This window comes from Megalopta genalis, chromosome 1 (genome assembly GCF_051020955.1).
Source record: "Megalopta genalis isolate 19385.01 chromosome 1, iyMegGena1_principal, whole genome shotgun sequence".
Classification (NCBI taxonomy): Eukaryota; Metazoa; Arthropoda; class Insecta; order Hymenoptera; family Halictidae; genus Megalopta; species Megalopta genalis.
Window position 1 is genome coordinate 30,124,120 of NC_135013.1, and position 19,590 is coordinate 30,143,709.

General features: G+C 48.3%; 2 protein-coding genes across 2 annotated transcripts in view; one reads left to right on the top strand and one right to left on the bottom strand.

The window, feature by feature from the left end:
* The window catches only part of LOC117217987 (uncharacterized), an 85,359-nt gene extending 72,523 nt beyond the window's left edge, over nt 1-12,836 (top strand). The window contains exons 6-7 of the mRNA XM_033465942.2: nt 37-10,465; nt 11,205-12,836. Of these exons, the coding sequence (XP_033321833.2) occupies nt 37-10,465; nt 11,205-11,307 (10,532 nt within the window). The 3' untranslated portion in view covers nt 11,308-12,836. The remainder of the gene's footprint in view (nt 1-36; nt 10,466-11,204) is intronic.
* A 3,179-nt stretch (nt 12,837-16,015) lies between these two features.
* On the bottom strand, nt 16,016-19,324 carry Est-6 (venom carboxylesterase-6). Its single transcript, XM_033465948.2, has 8 exons — nt 19,076-19,324; nt 18,616-18,901; nt 18,278-18,475; nt 18,027-18,205; nt 17,518-17,686; nt 17,108-17,443; nt 16,535-16,664; nt 16,016-16,276 (listed from the first exon to the last, which is right to left on the bottom strand). Exons 1-8 carry the CDS (start codon nt 19,307-19,309, stop codon nt 16,108-16,110), a joined length of 1,701 nt encoding a protein of 566 aa, XP_033321839.2. The 5' UTR covers nt 19,310-19,324; the 3' UTR covers nt 16,016-16,107.
* Between the last annotated feature and the right edge of the window lie 266 nt (nt 19,325-19,590).

A 19,590-nucleotide genomic window follows, 5' to 3' on the forward strand; every position in this document is an offset into this window, starting at 1 on the left:
CGGCATCGTTTTTACACTAATCTTTACACTTTGTAGAAGACGAAGGTCATGGTGCGATCATCACGGTCCCAGAAAGCGCACAGACCACCGAGGAACCGATTCTGGAATCGACGATGCCAAGCGCCGAGGAAGAAGGAAAGAAGCCGGAAGCTGCTGAGACCACCGAGGAATCGTTCCCTGGCTACGACAATGCAATTCCGGAAGTACCCAAAGAGACTGCACCGGCCACTGAAGCACCAGGGAAAGAAGAGCCGCAAGAAACGACTTCGCCGGCGGAAGCTGTTCCATCGTCCGAGCCAACATTGAAGGAGATCAGCACCGAAGCTCCTCTTTCTCCAACGGAACCAAGCGCGACAACCAAAGCGCCGAAGCCTGTCGAAGCCGAGGGTCAAGCTACGGAAGCGCCGATCTTGGAAGAGACAAGTGAAAAGGCGACAGCGAAACCGGAAGAGGAGGTTACACAAGGACTCGCGGAAACGTCGGAGCTTCCGGGAGAACCGGAATCGACTTCGCCGACAGCCGAAGAAACGGCCGCAGAAGTGACCGGGGAAGAGGCGCAACGACCAACCGAAGCAGCTGTCCCTGAAGAGAAGCATACCGAAGCCGCGCCGAAGGAAGAAGGAACCGAGAAACCGGAAGAAGCGAAACCGTCGGAGGAAGGATCGCAGACGAGCGCCACCGAGGTCGGTATTGCCGAAGAGAGTGCTGCGACCGAAGCAGCCGTGAAGCCGACGGAAGCACCGGTAGTGCCAAGCGAAGAGAAGGCGGTGACCCCTGAAGAAATTCTCGAAGTGTCCACGGAGGAACAAGTGACAGAGGAGGCTAAAGGAACAGAGGCGACCATGATATCCGAACCGGAACAGAAAGTGAGCACCGAGGCGCCGGTCAAAGGTAAACCGGAAGAGGCGGCTACGTTGGGCGCGGAAACGCCAACGGAGGAGAGCGTGCCCGAGGTAGCGAGCACGGAAACAGCGCCTAGCGAAGAAGAACAGAAAACAGCAGCGCCAGAAGTCGGTCACGAAGCAGAGGCCACGGAACCGAGCGTGCCTGCGGGACAAGCTGAAGAACAAGTCACGGAAGGTATCATCGAAAAGAAACCCGCGCCGGAGGTATACGATCACAAAGCACCCGAAATGCCTGGAATAGTTCCCAAGAAAGAAGACATGATCCCAACCGAAGGTCCTATGATCGAGGAGCCAATCGTGACGGTGAAGATACCCGAAGAGGAAGGAGCTCCTGAAATACCAGCACAAGGACCAACCGGAATTCCTGTTACCGAACGCGTGCCTGGAGGCAAGGCAGAGGACAAGGAAGCGGTGCCTGAGATTCAGGTAACGGAAGGCTACGTAGACAAGAAGCATCCAGAGTTCCATGTACCTGGCAGTTTGGTCACCGAGGCTCCCGAGAAGGCGCCGACCACGTATCTCCCACCACCTAAGGAAACCGCTCCCGAGGAAGAAGGATCTGGCGAGGCAGGCACCACGCCCGCAAGCCAAGCACCAGAAAAAGCAGCGACTACAGTTCCGGTCCATGAAGAGGAGGCAGAGACTCCGTCAGCCACCGAAGCTGGGTTAGAAGCTCCGCAAGCTACCGAGGCGAGTCCAGGCTTGGAAGTTTCCACGCAGCAGGTTCCGCAAGAACAGGAGCCTGCGAAATCGACCGCATCGGAGGAAGTTAGCACCGAGGTATCGTCCGAGGTCCCGTCATTGAAGGAAGCGTCTCCGCCGACTCCGCCGGCGAAGGGACTCGCTATCGAGGAGTCCGGCGAAACGTCGTCCGAGGAGCTCAGCGAGCCCAGCGAGGAAGTGGAACATCCTACAGTCGGATCGACCGAGAGAACGGTAATCTCATCCGAAGCGCCAGCCGAACCGGAAGAAAAGCCTACTGAACAGCCTGCAACGCAGGAAGCAGTCACAGAGGGCAAGGGTGCTCCCGAAACCACGTTGGCTCAATCCACCGAAGCTCCGCACGTTGAAGCACCTACAGAAGCTAGTCAAATTCCTGAAGAGAAGCCTGTGACCGAAGAAGAGGCAACTGCTGAACAGGGTACAAGTGCGCCGACTGTGCAAACGCCTGAAGAACAAGTCACTGGAGAGCCGGTTTCTGAAGAAAAGGCACCAGAGGAGCAGGCGACTGAGAAACCAGGTGTTGAGGAAGGAGTACCGGAGGAGCAGGTGACCGAGAAACCAGGTGTTGTTGAAGAAGCCGTGCCCGAGGAACAGGCAGGTGAGAAACCAGGCGTTGAGGAAGAAGTTCCCGAGGAACAGGCGACTGAGAAGGCAGTTTTCGAAGAAGAAAAGGTTCCAGAGGAACAGCAGACTGAGAAATCAGTTCCTGAAGAGCAGGCGCCGGAGGAACAAGTGACTGAAAAACCAGTTACCGAGGAAAAGGAACCTGAAAAACCGGCGACTGAGGAACCAGCTTCTGAAGAGAAGGTACCCGAGGAACAACTGACCGAGAAACCTGCTGTTGAGGAGGGAGCACCTGAAGAACAGATGACGGAGGAACCAGCTGGTGGCGAAGAGACACACGAAGGCGAAGCTACTATGAAGCCAATTGTTGGCGTAGAAGCACCTGAGGAACAAGTGACCGAGAAAGTAAGCGAGTACAGTAGCATTCCCAGTAGTGAACCTGGGAAAGTTGAAGTGGAGGGTACGTCGCAACAGCCTGTCAGCGAAGAAGCAAGCGAGAAACCTGTTGAAGAAGAAATTCCGAAAGAAACGGCAGCTCCAGAAGTTGAGAGTTCACCAGCTCCTGGGGAAACGGAGGAGGTTGAGCATCCAACGGAAAGTACTCTGATGGTTGAAGTTCATCCGACGGTAGTTTCTGTTGAAGAAATGAAACCGACGGAAGAGGGAGCTTCCGAGCAGCCACCTACCGAGCAGACCGAGGGATCGACGATCAAAGAATCGTCCACTGTTGGCTATGAAGGGGAACACAAGACGGAGAAGCCAATGAAGGAAGAAGCGCAGACTGAAGGGCCGTTCGCCGAAGTGCCATCGACTGAAGGATCGGTTACCGAAGCAGGAGAACAAGAGACCCAAGCTCCGCTCGAGGAACAGAAACCAGTGAAACCACCAATTTCTGAGCGAAAGGAGGATGAAGGTATAAAGCAACCAGAGGAAATGCCGAAAGAGGGACTGGAAGCTACTCAGAAACCATCTCTTGAAGAAGAGAAGCCAACTGAGAAGCCTGCGGAAGGAGAACTAGTCACTGAGACGGCTGCTGAAGCAGAGACTCCGAGTGTAGAAGAGATGCCCGAGAAACCTGCCGAGGAAGAGAAGAAACCTATGGAAGAAGAGAAACCGACTGAAGGACTTGCTGAAGAAGAGAAACCAACTGAAGGACCTTCCACGGAAGAAAAGCCAACTGAAGGACCTGCTGCGGAAGAGAAGCCAACTGAAGGACCTGCCGTGGAAGAGAAGCCAACTGAAGGACCTGCTGTGGAGGAGAAGCCGACTGAAGGACCCACTGAAGAAGAAAAGCCAACTGAGGGACCTGCTGCGGAAGAGAAGCCAACTGAAGGACCTGCGGAGGAGAAACCGACTGAAGGAGCCACTGAAGAAGAAAAGCCAACTGAAGGACCTGTAGTGGAAGAGAAGCCAACTGAGGGACCTGCGGAGGAGAAGCCGACTGAAGGAGCCACTGAAGAAGAAAAGCCAACTGAAGGACCTGTAGTGGAAGAGAAGCCAACTGAGGGACCTGCGGAGGAGAAGCCGACTGAAGGAGCCACTGAAGAAGAAAAGCCAACTGAAGGACCTGTAGTGGAAGAGAAACCAACTGAGGGACCTGCTGCGGAAGAGAAGCCAACTGAAGGACCTGCTGCAGAAGAGAAACCAAGTGAAGGACCTGCTGCGGAAGAGAAACCAACTGAAGGACCTGCTGCGGAAGAGAAACCAACTGAAGGACCTGCTGCGGAAGAGAAACCAACTGAAGGACCTGCCGCGGAAGAAAAGCCAACCGAAGGACCTGCCGCGGAAGAAAAGCCAACCGAAGGACCTGCCGCGGAAGAGAAGCCAACTGAAGGACCTACCGAGGAGGAAAAGCCGTCTGAACAACCCGCGGAAACACCTAAACCATCCGAATTACCTACGGAAGAAGAGAAGCCAACCGAGGGACCTGTGGAAGAAGTTCCTGTTGAGGAAGGGAAGCCAACGGAAGGACCCATTGAGACTGAAAAACCGTCCGAAGAACCAGCTAAGGCAGAAAAGCCAACCGAAGGACCTTCTGAAGCAGAGAAGCCAACTGAAGGACCTTCTGAGGCTGAAAAACCAACTGAAGGACCTTCAGCGGAAGAAAAGCCATCTGAAGGACCCACTGAGGCAGAGAAACCAACTGTAGGACCCGCTGAGACAGAGAAACCAACTGAAGGACCCTCTGAAGAAGAGAAACCATCTGAAGGACCCACTGAGGCAGAGAAACCAACTGAAGGACCTTCTGAGGCTGAGAAACCAACTGAAGGACCCTCTGAGGCAGAGAAACCAACTGAAGGACCCACTGAAGCAGAGAAACCAACTGAAGGACCCACTGAAGAAGAGAAACCATCTGAAGGACCTACTGAGGCAGAGAAACCAACTGAAGGACCCACTGAGGCGGAGAAACCAACAGAACAACCTGCGGAAACAGCTAAGCCTTCCGAAGAACCTGTAGAAGAGGAAAAACCAACAGAAGAGAAGCCAACAGAAGCACCTATAGAACTATCAACTGAAACACTTGTTGCAAAGGGAGGCAAACCAGCTGAGGAAGAAATGCCAACCGAGGGACCTGCGGTAGAAATTCCTGGAGAGCAAGAGAAGCCAACTGAAGAAGCACCTGTCGAAGAAGGTAAGATTCCTACAGAAGTGACGCCGACTGTGAAGACTCCGGAGGTAGGACAGGCAACTGAGCAACCTATCGAGGAACAGAAGCCTACTGAAGAAGAGCTGGCCACTGAGATACCTATGGCCGAAGAGAAAGCAACTGAACCTGGTAAGGCTGCAGAGGAGGCAACTGAAAAGCCTGTAGAGAAGGAAGAACCAACTGAAGGTCCTGCCGAAGAAAGAAAGCCTGAGGAGGAAGAGAAACCAAGCGAGAAACCTGAATTAGCTGCTCCAGAACAGATACCAACTGAGAAATCGATCGAGAAAGAACCTACTGTACAGCCTGCGGAACAAGAAAAGCCTGGCGAGGTCACGCCTCCACAAGAAGCCGTGAGCGAGGTTTCAGTACCCGAAGAGGTCGCCACGGAAGGTCCAGCTGTTGAAATGAAACCATCCGAAGGTGCCGAACAGGCGGCCACGGAAGCTCCTAGTGCAGAAGAAACGGCTAGCCAAGCTGGTGCTAAAGAACCTGAAGTGTCAACTGAAACCTTCAAAGAGACATCCGAACCTGTCACGGCCATTGCTGAAGAAACAGTTTCGCCTGCACAAGAAGCACAAACCGAAGCAGCTGTTCCTCAAGAGAAACCAAGCGAGGCGCCAATCTCTCCTGAAGAGGCATCCACTGAACCTACCAAAGCAATTCCGGAACAAGAAGGAACCCAACTTCCAGAAGTAGGTCCGCAGAAGACAGAATTGCCGGCTGAGGCTACAACGGCATCTGCCTTGCCAGAGAAACCGAGCGAAGGCAAACTACCAGAAATGCCTGAAGTATCTTCGACTGAAGCAGGTCTCGAAGCATCCACGGAAGCAGCCGCGTTGCCGGAGGAAGGCACCAAGACTTCTCTACCCGAAGAAGCTGCAACTGAAGGAACCCCGAAAGAAGCTACCACGACACAGCTTCCAGCCGAGGAGGAAACGAAAGCATCAAGCGCGGATAAGGCTCCGGAAACGCCCACTTTGGAACCAGGCAAGGAGGAAGGACAAACCACACCATCGGCTGAAGAGGTACCGAAAGAAACCACCGAACAGGTCGAGCAAACTACAATGTCTGCCGAGATGCCCCAAGAAGAAGCAACTCCGGAATACCCGACGTCCAAACCAGCTGTCATTCCAGGAGAAGGCAACTGTCTCGTCGAAGGACAGTCTTACAGCAACAACTCCGCTGTTCCTCCCGCCAATGTCTGCCAGCTTAAGTGCCGTTGCGTCAGCAGCATTATCCAGTGCGATCTTGTCGATTGTCCTCCGCCACCGAGCCACCTATCCAACTGCATGCCGCTCCACAACAGCAAAGACAGTTGCTGTCCAATGTACACTTGCGATTCGCCTACCGCGATGCTGGAATCCGACAACCACATGATCGAGCCCGAAAAACCTAAAAACGAAACAGAGGAGGAGCAGAAGACCGTGTCACCTGCAGAGGCGCCGGCTGAAGAGGTCATGAAGGAGCCTGTCGAGGGTGCGAAGGAGCAGGGGGAGACGGCTGCACCTGGGCTGAAAGAGGAAGCTCAAACTACTCCGAAGTCCGCCGAACCTGAAGCCGCGCAACCGACCACCGAAGCAGAACCCGCTAAACCAGCCGAAGAGCAACCTGCTAGCACTGTTGTCCCGCAGATAGAGGTTACTAGTCAAGCTCCGTCAGAGCTGCCGAAAGAGACACCTAGCACCGAAGAACAAGAAGCAACTAAGACATCGTCCACTGAGCAACCATCGGAAGCGCAGGTTCCGGAAGAGAAGATTCCGAGCGAAGCACCAGTAGTTGTTACGACAGAGGCAGTTCTGGAAGAGCAAACACCCACCGGAGCGGTGAAAGAAACGCCTACCACTCTGAAACCGACCGGCGAAGAGCCATCGGAGGAAGAGCAGAAGCCTGTGACAAGTGAGGAAGCGACCGTTTCTCCTGCCATTCCTGAGGAAGGTGCGAGCCAAGAGCCTGAGGTGCCAAGTTCGTCGGAAGAGGCTCAACCGCCGGTGACCGAAGGCCAGAAGGTAGAAGAAGCAGAAGGAACTACTCCTGCATTGGAAGCACAGTCTGAGAAACCTGCTGAAGAGGAAGCTAAACCAGCTGAAGAAGGCAAACCAGTTGAAGAAGGCAAACCAGTTGAAGAGGGTAAACCAGTTGAAGAGGGTAAACCAGCTGAAGGAGGTAAACCAGCTGAAGAAGGTAAACCAGTTGAAGAGGGTAAACCAGCTGAAGAAGGTAAACCAGTTGAAGAAGGTAAACCAGTTGAAGAGGGTAAACCAGCTGAAGAAGGTAAACCAGTTGAAGAAGGTAAACCAGTTGAAGAGGGTAAACCAGCAGAGGAAGCTAAACCAGCAGAGGAAGGTAAACCAGAAGAAGAGGGTAAACCAGCAGAGGAAGCTAAACCAGCAGAGGAAGGTAAACCAGAAGAAGAAGCTAAACCAGAAGAAGAAGCTAAACCAGCTGAAGAAGGTAAACCAGCAGAGGAAGCTAAACCAACAGAAGAAGGTAAACCAGCTGAAGAAGCCAAGCCAACTGAAGAAGCTAAGCCAGCTGAAGAAGTTGAACCTGAACAACCGGTAACAGAACCCGGATTACCGACCACTCAACCAGCCGAAGCTGAAACTGAAGGACCGTCTCCAGCCATCGAAGTATCTGTCCCAGGAGAAGGTTTGAAAGTAGGAGGAATCCCAGAAACTACTGAACCTACTACCAAAGCACCTGCAGAAGAAGCGACACCATCGGGCGAAGCTGAAGCTACCAAGACCCCAGTACCTTCCGTAGAAGAGCAAACGATTCCAGTTGAAATCACACAGCCTGCGGTGCCTTCCGAGGAGGAGCAAACCAAAGAACCATCCGTGACCGAAAGCGAAGCTAAGGGAACTACGGAAAGTGCTGAAGTGCCGGCTGAAGCGTTCACGCAGCAACCGGAGAAGATACCCGAGGAACAAGTGCCAAGTTCGACCGAGGCTGCTCAAACTGAAACCGAACAGCCTACAGAACCTCAGGAAACCACAGAAAAGGAAGTAGTTCCGGAGACGAAGCCTGAAGAAGCTACTCCGCAACCTGGACCAGAAGAACAGCAACCTGAGAAGATCCCGTCCACGGAGGAACAGACTCCAGAGTCGGTCTCGCCTGCTGAAGAAGGAAGCACACCATTGTCCGAAGTAGGAACTGCCGCTCCCGTCACTGAACCTGGCCTGCCCGAGGAAGGAACTAAACAGCTTACCGAAGAAGCGAGTGCATCCACCGAAGGTGTCAAGGAACAACCGACCACCGAAGCAGCTATTGAACCAATCGAAGTGCAAACACCATCCGAGCAGGAAGCCACGGTATCGCCAGCTCCGGAACAAGCACCGGAAGGACCATCGACAGAGGCTCATGGCGTTAAAGCAGCGACCGAGCAAGCAATCGAACAAGAAACCATCGCGCCGATCGGAGCAGAAGAGAAACCTGAACAGGAAACTCAGAAACCAACTGCCGAAGAGGCTGTAACGCCTACTGAACCGTCCAAGGCCGTTCCCGAAGGTGAAGCTGTCACTGAAGCAGGTCAAGAGCAACCTAGCGAGACTACGTCTCCGGCTGCAGAAGCTGGCTCGACCCTGGCACCCGAAGCATCCTCGCCTGAACAAGAAGCTGAGGCAGTGAAACCTGTCACCGAGGCCGAGGGCGTGACCGAAGAAAAGACACCAGCTACTCCGAGCGAAGTAAGTTCGACTGAAGAATCTACGAAGCCGTCGGAGGAGGAAGTACCTCAAGGCACAGAAGCTGCACCGGTGCAGAAGGAGACTGGCGTACCTTCGACGGAAGAACAGGCGACTCCAGCTGCCGAGGTTCCAGAAGTGACCGAAGCTGCGCCAGTAGGTCCTGAGGTTAGTTCGACCGAGACACCAGAGAAAGCAATCCCGACGGAAGCAACGGGACAAGAGATTCCTGAAGAGCCAGCGAAACCTACCGAAGGTCCTGCAGTCGAAACACCGGCTCCCGAATCACCGGAGACACCAGTTGCGACATCAGCACCTTCCGAAGCAACCGAGATCCCTGAAAAAGATGTAACGCACGAGACTGAGCGACCGGCTGTTAAGATCGTTCCGACTGAGCAAGTTCCAGAGATGGAGGTTCCAGTGGAAGTAGAAACATCTACAGCGGCAATTCCAGAGAAAGAACTTCCGAGCGAGGCTCCCGAAAGTGTCCTGCCTACCGAAGCAACCGAGAAAGCTGAGCCTGAAGCGACCGAGAAGCCGCAACCGGAAGCGTCCACCGTAGCACCGGAAGGAACTCTTCCCGAACAGAAACCAGAGATCATCGAGGAACCAGAGATCCTATTTGAGGAGAAGAGACCTGGAGGAGGTGAGCAAGAGACACCACGACCGGAGGAAGAAGCTTCGCAGACGCCGCAACCGGAAGAAGAAGCTTCGCAGACGCCGCAGCCGGAGGAAGAAATTTCGCAGACACCGCAACTGGAGAAAGAGATTCCACAGACAACGGCAACGCCTCTGATCAATGAAACATTACCAACTGCGACCGAGGCTTCCGCGGAAGAAGAACAACCGACCAAAGCTCCAGTTGCCGGAGAAGAGTTGGCCCAACCAAGCACGCCCGCAGCTGCGCCCGAGGAGACCTCGCCTCACGAGGAGCATCCGCCGGTCGAAGTTACGGAAGCCCCGGTAACACCTGAAGAGCAGGAACTTCCGAAGGAAACTCCAGCAAGCCAGGCAACGGAGGCAGCTCAACCTGTCACGGAACCCGCGATGGAAGCGACGACGGAAGCAGAGAAAGCTCCGGAGGAAGTACACGAACCCGAGCCAGTGCCAACATCGTCGGAAGCACCGAAAGAGAAGAGCACCGTGGAACCAACGATCACTGCGGAACACGTAGAAGGCGTCGAGACTAAGCCGTCGACCGAGGCACCTGTCGAAGAGCACGAGACCGAGGAGCCCGAAGGACTTCCAACGAAGCCATCGGAAGAGGAAGTTACACCGCACGCCGGCGAGCCCGCGTCGCCGGAGGCAGGTCTGACGACCGAGAAGGCGGAAGTTGAAACTCCGTCGACGATCGGATTCGACGAACACCTTCAGCCGGAGAACCACACCTACCAAGCTACCGAGCAACCGCTGCACCCTGGCATTCACGAGCTACCGACAAGCCCCCCCTCGTTTTCGGAGTACCCCGACCAGAGCTCGGGAGAGGAAAGCCCTCAATTCCCATCCCATGGAGGCATCGATACGAACCCCGAAGAGGACTACGACGAAGACGACCAAGCCATCTACGGACCGGGAACCTGCCGATACGGCGGCAAGGTCTACATGTCGGCGCAACAAATACCGAGAGACGACCCCTGCGACTTCTGCTTCTGCTTCAGAAGCGACGTCATCTGCCTACAACAGAGCTGTCCGCCACCGATCCGCGGCTGCCACGAGGAACCGATCAGCGGCTTCTGTTGCCCGAGATACGAGTGTCCTGTGTCGATGGCCACGTCGCTGAACATCACCACGACCACGACCACGACCACCACCACGTTACCTCCGCATTTCCACGCACACGCGTACAAGGGAGCCGCGAAGCGAAGCGGCTGCCAGATCCGCGGACAAGCGTACCGAGTCGGAGAAGTTATCAGGTCCGCATCGGGACCTTGCCTTCAGTGCACGTAAGTTGTCCTTTGAAATACACGATATTAACGATGATTGAGTTGCGAGACTGGCTTTAGAGAGTTCGAGTTATGAGACTGATTTTTCAAAATTTAAGATCTATGTCGAGCGTTCAGGGCAACATTTGCTCGTAAGCGAAGCCTGTTACGTTCCTATTGTTTCACACGTTTTACTGTTGTTATGTAGACAGTGCTATATTTATTTAATTGCTTGATCTAGCTCAGATGTGCCTATATAATATATTTAGAAATATATATATAGAAATATAGAAATATAAATATAATATATATAATATATATAATTTCTATATAATAAATATATAGAAATATAAATATATATATATATATATATATATATATATATATATATATAATAGTTATAGTGAAACTATTTTTTAATTGAGAATTACGACAGTGCTATCTGCTGTAATTAATGCTTGGAGAACTTTTTCGTTTACCACCGAACCGCGGGTATGGGCTTATCTATGGATTAAGAATATGGATAAATTATTTCCGACTGATCAGAATAACGACTCGATCAAACGATCAAAGTAATGAACGAACGATACGCTATAATAAAATCGGGGACGCTTTTTTAACAAGAGATACACGACGTATCTGGCGACTCAGCCTAAGAAATAATCGAACCGCGTCTTCGGATGCTGCGACAAGACATCGTGTTTGTAAACGATTCCGAAGCTTGAAAGAGCGGCTAAATGAACTAATCGTTGAATTTCAGTTGCGGCGGCGACGGAAACATGAAGTGCGAGCCACGAGTGTGCAGCGCGGAGCCGATGCTCAGGCAGATGATCGCGGCGGCCACGGCCAGAAGGAGGAGATGAGCCGGCGAACACGATCCCGGGGATCTTCTGCAGAGGAGTAGACACGAGGAAGCCTAGAGGAGGAAACAGTGTTGTATAAAAGTGAATTTAAACGAATATTCTAAACTATCGAAATGTCGCAGAACCACAGACAATAATTGTGCTTCGGCGAACACGAACTGAGTGGCCAAAACGTAAACGTTTATATTATAATATTATATTATGTTATATAAAGAGAGAACAAGCAGGAGGGAGGAAAGAGAGATAGGAAATAAGGATAGAGCACGCGCGAGAGAGTGTGAGAGAGAGCGAGAGAGAGAGAGAGCGAGAGAGCGAGAGAGAGAGATACCGAATCGGAACGGTGAAACGGAAAGAAAGGGACTTTAAGCGATGTATAAAAAAGAAAAAAAGAGAAAAAGAGAAAAAACGAAAAAAGAAAATGGAATTTAGCTGCGAGGCTCGTTTTCTGGTGCCAAACGTGACGGAACGAGAGGAACCGGTGGAACGGGAGACGGGATAGTGAAGAATATTTCGTGATAGTTCCACGTCCCACGCCATTTTTTTGTACGAGTAGAAACGACGGTCGCGGGAGAGGAGAAACAGAGAGGAAAAGAAATTATAATAGGAAAACTGTTGCCGAACGTACGAGACTTATGACTGTGCCTTCGTCAGTGCTGAAAGAAACAGCGGCACTACTTTCGTTTCGTGTGGCAGCCAATCGGCGCTGATTCCGGCCACGATCGTCGTCGTTCAGAGAGTTTCGTTATCGCCATTAGGAAATCATCATTAGGATCTAAATCGCGCGCGAAACAAAAACAACAAAAAAACATGCAAAAATTGGTGAAGGGTAAAACAAAGGGTAAAAACTCGGTTTCGGCGAACCAAAAGGAATTGAAGCATGACGGAAAAACGAAAAAGAAGACAAAAAAAAAGAGAAAGATAGAACACGTATGCTAATGATACATTTGGTACACGTCGAACACGATTTCCTGTGAGCGCAGTGGACGTTGTAACAGCGACCGACGATCGCACGAGGGAGAATCGGCGGATTCGTCTTCGTTAGAAGACGGAACGGAAGGAATTTCGCGTAACGGAACCAAGAGACCCGCTGGTTTCTCTCGCGCGATCGAACGTGTCGGGAATATATTCGTTGCTCTTACGACACCGCTGCTGAAAGCTCGGGACCACGATGATCCGAGGCGATCGGTCGCGCGATCGACGCAGGGTGCCCCAGACCGTTCTCTGGCTGTCGGTCGTTTTAACCGCGTTCAACATCAGCTTGCTTCCTCAAAGACACGGCTGCGATCGTCCCCCTCCGCCCCCTGCGTTGCTCGCGCGACGAACGGAATCGCTCTTATCGCGACCGATAATTATTCCCCCGTGCAATAAACTTGATCGCGTTCGGGTGCGCGTGCGTGCGTGCGTGTGTGCATGGGATACATTTATATGTCGATAGAGCAGAAGAATAGAGCGAGAAATGGTGAACAGGAAAAAAAAAAGTAACACGAAGGAAGGGAAGAAAGAAAGAAAGAAAGAAAGAAAGAAAGAAAGGAAGAAGGAAAGACACGACGAAAGGTACGCGTATCTCAAAGCTCAAACAGCGGCTCGCGCGGAGGACCGATAGCGAAATTGCTTCTCCGGCGAGCTGGCGTCATTATATATATATATATACACAAATATATATATAAATATAAATATATACATTTATACGATTCTTTATATGCACTGTACCCTCCTAATAATTAATTACTTAAAGAAAACGATGTTCTATGCGTTTGTACGAGATGTGTGATTGTCTACAGGCGAACGATCGCGGGGGCCCCCTCCGCGGTTCCTCCAGTCTCGAAGTGTCGCGTGCCGATCGGGTCTCTCTAATTTACCCGTTCCCCGCCTCCGCCCGCGCACACCCCGGGCACCGAGATATATCAGTGAAAAAACAGTCAATTAATCTGATACGATCCGCCATGTTGAGCACGCACACCGTCCCGGGGGGTCGGTTGGGGTCAGCCGAGAACGAAAAGAGAGCGTCACGCTTCGAGACTCCGGAACAGAAACGGGGCCCCTGGAACGTTTTTTTTTTCTTTTTTCTAGGTGTAATCGAATCGAAACCGTATTATCGTCGCACGAAATACTGCGCATACTGTCTGTATTTATGAGTCCGATGACGACGACGAGCCCAACAGAGCTGTCTTCCCAATAGCACCGAGCCGCGGAGGAGGACGATGGCGACCGCGACAAAAAACCTCCGCCTCTCTCTTTCTCACTTCGTTCTTTTCTCACTTCGCCCCTTGTGTACGCGCTCGTTGTTAACACAGCCCAGGGTGTCTGTTCCGCCGCGGACGAACCACGACGCGATGAAACGCGTTTTTCATCACCGACGAAGCGCGCGGAGAACGATGATATAACGAAACTGTGTCGATTTGAAACACGATTAATACACGATGGCGACACCGCGATCGTGATGCAAGCGGCCATATTGTTACTGTCTCGAGGATCCACGCATTTCGTAATTTTTTTTCTTTTCTTTTCTTTTGGCGTATTTTACGCGCACCTCGATAATAAAGCTGATGATACGTTTCTTCCGAAATTCCATCCCGTTTGTGTGTGTGTTTGTTTTTCATTTCGTTCTCTGCGGCAATTGGAAGGAGGAGGAGAAGGAGGAGGAGAGAGAAAAGCTCCTGGCGATGCACCCTCGCGTGTTCAGCCGAGTCGGTTGACGGCGTCCGAGACGTTGCGCGCGAGACAAAGACTTTTTCCGGTGATGATTTTACACAGCATTTATAGTCTATTTTCGACCGTTGACACAACAACGATTCTCTGTCCTGATCACAACCACCCCCCCCCCCCCCGAACGCGCCTTTGTATATTTACAACCCTTCCCGCGAGATTGCTCGGATGCTCGGATGCCCGGAACCGCCCGCGGAAGCATTGCGATTCTTTCGGAACGCACAGCTTTCTCCTTCTTTTTTTTTTTCATTTCTCTCGAATGGTAATCTACGAATCAACGCCGTCGTTCAAGTTACCAACACGAAAGGGCTTCCCCGATCCGCGAACGAATAAACCACGAACACCGTTAATCGTGCACTTCCACGTTCGATCGGCCGGATCGTGATTAGGTACTTACTCGCTTAATCGAATCGGTTCTTCCCCGGGGCTAACGATGCCGGCGATTAGTCGAGAGAGCCTAAAATATATTTATAACGTAATTATCCGCAGAAACCACCCATAGCGAATAGTGTAATGAAAGTAATCGAGTATCGAAAATGTTACGCCGCCACGTTTATATGATATACATGTAACAATAGCGTAAGATGTATTAATTATGGTGAACACATAGGATGCATGTAATTAAATAACGATGATGGACTGGGTCCTGTGCTGACGAAACCATTCCTTTTGTCAGCACGGCGATCCACGCGACTTTATACAAAATATGATATTTATATAAAGAGCAATCCACTTTATATAAATATAATATAAATATATATATATATAAAATATATATATAAATATAAATATACATGAACGTAATGTAATATTTATGCACAGAATGACCAATTTTCATCTGGTGCCAATAGTCTTCGGGCGTAACATGGTCCACTGACGAATTATTTAATACTGAACGGAAGCTGAGCGGATTAAAATTGATCATGCTGTGAATAGCGAATCCAATATGGCGCTCAGTACGCGAATATACTCGATGCTCGTGATGGATATTCTGTTTACAGACGATTCTCTGTTCCATTTTCTTTCTTACTTCTCCGACTTCTTCTTCTTCTTCGTCTTGTTTATCATTTCCTTCTTCTTCTTTCTGTGCCCTACATACTTGATCTACTACAACAGTAAGAGTTATCTCCTTTTTTTTTTGTTCTTAACATAATCCGTTATCGTTTGACGCGTATAATAATAATATGTGATACACGAAGAAACGAGCGAGCCGGGAATATTCTCGGTGGTACCGACTGTATGGAAGTAGGCTAGTTTTTTGACAGTACGTGCTAGTATAAAGTGTCCTTTTATATGAATAAACGATTTTGTATGTCAAGCCTGCATGTATCCTTTCTACATCCTGTTCCTCCGTCGTTGCGTAAACGAATATATAGGTTGAAATTGTTATTCGATGCGACAAATAAAATTGTCTTCGATTTCTTTATTATTTTAATTGTATGCGCGAATTAATAGTATTGCTGCGTCTATATAAGCTAAATTCATTTGGATAAGTTACAGCCCTTAGAGATTAGGGATTATAAAATATATTTCGGTAATTAGAGAATCCATTGGAGAATATTATTACAGAATCCTGTAATAGTTCTGCAGAGTTTCGATTTCTACTCGGTTAACTTCTCCTTAAGTTTTAATTAATATCATGGTCTCGCAATTATTTTCACCGGAACAATGTATTATGTCGTCGTCCAAAAATGGGAACGCAGAAGCCCCATTACCATTCCCGTGTCGGACTCATCGTAACCGATATTTGAGAAGCTTTTTTAGCGAGGATACTACAGCACAAGTTAATTGAGGAGCTTTTATTTACGGCAGGAATCACAATAAATGGGCTTTTATGGTCTAATGTGGATGCAGAAAATTCCCCTGAAGAGAGAGAGAGAGAGAGAGAGAGAATTCTGTACCCACAAACCATTCTCTTAGCTCTGCAATTATTATATTTGAAACACACATGTTCGTTTCATTGCTTACCTTAAAATACAATTATTGAACAATTAAGACAAAGTTACGAAATTAATTAAGCACTTTTATTTTGTAACGTTAAAGGAAAATTCAGTTCTAGGCGTTGTCCCTCACATCATTAATTCGCCTAGTATCTTATAATTTATTTTCGTCGAAGTCGATCGTTTCCCAGAAACTCTTTTCCGCAAAGTCGAAACTGGCTTCCATGCCGCTCACAAGTAACGGATTCTTTATGTTCAAATAATTAAATGATACATCACGAGGATCCACTTGCTTCCATTTAGAAAGTCCAATCTTCGGTACGCTAAAATGTTCATATCAATATGTGAACAACTAGTTGAAAAGCGTGAAGTACATATGATTTTTTTAGAACAATTCTTTGATCTCGATTTTTTTTTATCTTGGAGTGTCTCTTCAATGAATTAATCGAACTCGTTGAAGAATTAATTGAATTAATATTAAAAGAAAATGACTCTAAGTATTATCCAGTTCCTGGACATTCCTATTAAAAAGTTTGTGTAACACAAAAACGGACAAGTAAATTATTTGGAATTTTACGTACCCCAATATGGCAAATGAAGTATATAATTCAAATATCTTGGCTTGCATCGTTTTATCCTTTAATTGAAGCAGCTTTATATCCGACAGTACAGGATCGAGGATGAGGCCAATATCGTCACCCGGGGTGACACCTAATCAGAAAAAGTAAGCTCACTGAAATTAATTGTGAATACACAGGCGAATATTGTACACGACAAATATCTATGAATTTACCCTCCCCTATCCATGGAATGGCCCCCATTTAATATTCGATGAAATTTTCAGAACATATATAACATACAAATCTACAAAACAGCAATGTAAAAAAACAGCTTTCAATATTTTTACCGCTAGTTACAATTTTTCCAAATTTCACTCGCACGTCTAGCAAACAAATTCCTTTAACTTCTAATATAATTATAGTCATCATTTTTTAGGAAATTATTCTCGTTCAAGGAGAGCTCGAATAATTAATGGGAGCCATTGTTGAACCATTTAAAAATGATATAAACCCTAAAAGTCTGCCAGCAGACAACGATCCCGAATTAATCATTCTGCTTCCATAATAGTTAACGAATATTTGTGAAATAAGTACCGAAGTTTTTATTCGAGTGGCTAATCAACTCGCTTCCGCTGTGAGTGGCTCTGTACGAGTAATAGTAGGTCCAGACTGGGCTCTTATTCACTTTGGCTTGCAACCTGGCAGCTTTCTCGAAGTTGACCGCGGACAACCTGTCGCCGATCAATTGAATCAAAGGCTCCACGGTTTGGCTAGAGATCTGTTTCGATCCTAGATAATGTTGCCGGATCTTTAACGCCACTTCTTTCTGCTGACTGGGCGGCAAGGTATCGTTGTAATCGAGCAGATACGGTGCGATATCTTGCCAGTTGTCATTCAACTGCTTCAACAAAACGTCATTCGCCACAAATTCTGCGAAAACAAGATTCATTCTCTACGTAAAATGCGAGATAAGATTGCGAATTTCGTCACGAAGCTTAATTTACCTGCTGCAGGATATAAGCCCTCCCCGGAAGTGACACTGGCGATCCACGGTACGTCCAACAGGTCGCCTCTAGTCATGATTTCGATGGGAGTAGCGTTGATGAAAGGATGTTGACACTTTTGTTTCTCAACGACTGGGCCGAAGGGTACGAACGGGTTATGTAACCAAAGCTTTAGTTTGAAAAATACATTCGAATTATTAATTCTGATCGAATATTTCAATTCTATCATCAAATCTCAATTGAATTATCTTGTTTCATTTCTATGTTTATATTTTTCTTGAAATTATCTACAGATCTAAACGAGTCACACTATGAAATATATCGTAGAAAAGTAATTGTTTCTCTTTACACTAGAATCAATATTTTGCTCTATCAATTGCTGAAAAATATATCCGTTTTTTTTAATAATTTCTTGTCATGCTTTTTCACAAGGAAATTCGTAGCAAAAATGTATAAAATGATGTGGTGTACGGAAAATAAAATAATGACTACATTTTTATCAACTTTACCCATATTTCGGCAACAGTTTTCAATATAAGTTCCACTGATCGTTTGCGCAAGCACTTCACAAGACAGTGTGACGATTCCGTGGAACAATTTAGTAGAGCACCCAAGCGTAGAGCCTTTTCTCGCGCATGTTCAGTTTGCGACCAGGAATCTAGTGCAACACCACTTATCGATATTCCTCCTGCGCGATAAAGATACGAGAGTTTATTTCGGAATTATTATGAACCTCCTGGCGAATATTGCAACAACGTACTGTGGAATAGTCCGGCACTGAGGGGCGACATATAATGATAGTGGACACTCGCAGCTCCAGAATTCAAGCCAAAGATAGTGACACTTTTGGGATTACCGCCGAAGAATGCAATATTGTCCGACACCCACAGCAGTGCCATACTTTGATCCTTGAGTCCCATATTTCCGGGCACCACGTAATCGCCGGTGCTAAGGAATCCTTAACAAAATTTATCATTTTTAGAGATAAATAAGTTAATAATAATAAAGATACTTCGACTTCACGATACTGTGAAAATGTTAGATTGCACGAACGTCGGAAGATTAATAAAAAGAATCATTTTTATCCTAGATGCTTACCGAGTGGTCCCACACGGTAGTTGACAACGACCAAAGCTATGTTTGCCTTCATTAGAAGACTCTCGTCCACTTCGTTACCACTGGAATAGACCCCGCCTTGGAACCATACCATCACCGGCAGTATCGGCTTTGTAATTAATTGAGGCCGCACATAAACGTTTAGGTATAAGCAGTCCTCTTTACCGACAACCTGATACCCATTTTCTGTCCAGCGATTTTGCACGCAATCGGCAGCCTTCTGCGTGACGTTCAATTCCAGCCGCCATCTTTTCGCCGGTTTAGGGGGCTGTGAAATGTAATAATAATACCGATAAAACACCATTATGATCAAATAAAACCGGGAAAGTAGTGGATGAAAGTACTCCATATTAAAGCTCGCGGTTAAATTTGCAACATTTGTCAACTGGAAATACTTTTGTTCGCGAATGACATTAATTTACGAAATACTTCGTTTACGTACCCGAAATCGAAGTTTCTTGACAGGGGGTCGCGCGTAAGGGATGCCCTCGTAAGCATTGTAGCTGGATTTACGGTAGCCTACCACTGGACCTGATATCGTGCTAACTCTCAATAGGTCTATTGTTTGCACAGACCAATCTACGAAGCCAAGCAACAATAATATAAGTGATAACTTCATCGTGGCTATGTTAGCACTAAAAGAGACTGCCATTACTCGCCTGTCTTTTATAGCCATTCTTGAAGCACCTGTGTCGGTGTTCGCATGAACAAACAATATGCACCACTCAATGTTACAGGTGAAACTGTTAAATCATCGAAGAAAAAGAAATTCCACGAAAATAATGACACTAAACGGTGACATCGTTTAGCTTGGTCAACACAATGTATTGCAAAATACGCGATCTTATCTTATAATTTATTATCGAGCAAACAACGGTGAAATGCAATAGCATTTAGGATATTAAGATATCAAATTTGGTCATGGATTGCGCATTGCAATTTTTCTTATGTAAGTTT

Coding starts and splice junctions, on each gene's coding strand:
- Est-6 (XM_033465948.2), bottom strand. CDS start 19,309: ATGGCTATAAAAGACAGGCGAGTAATGGCAGTCTCTTTTAGTGCTAAC. Junction 17,687..18,026: donor AAACTGTTGCCGAAATATGG/GTAAAGTTGATA, acceptor TTCAAACTAAAG/CTTTGGTTACATAACCCGTT. Junction 16,665..17,107: donor CCACTCGAATAAAAACTTCG/GTACTTATTTCA, acceptor TTTTCTGATTAG/GTGTCACCCCGGGTGACGAT.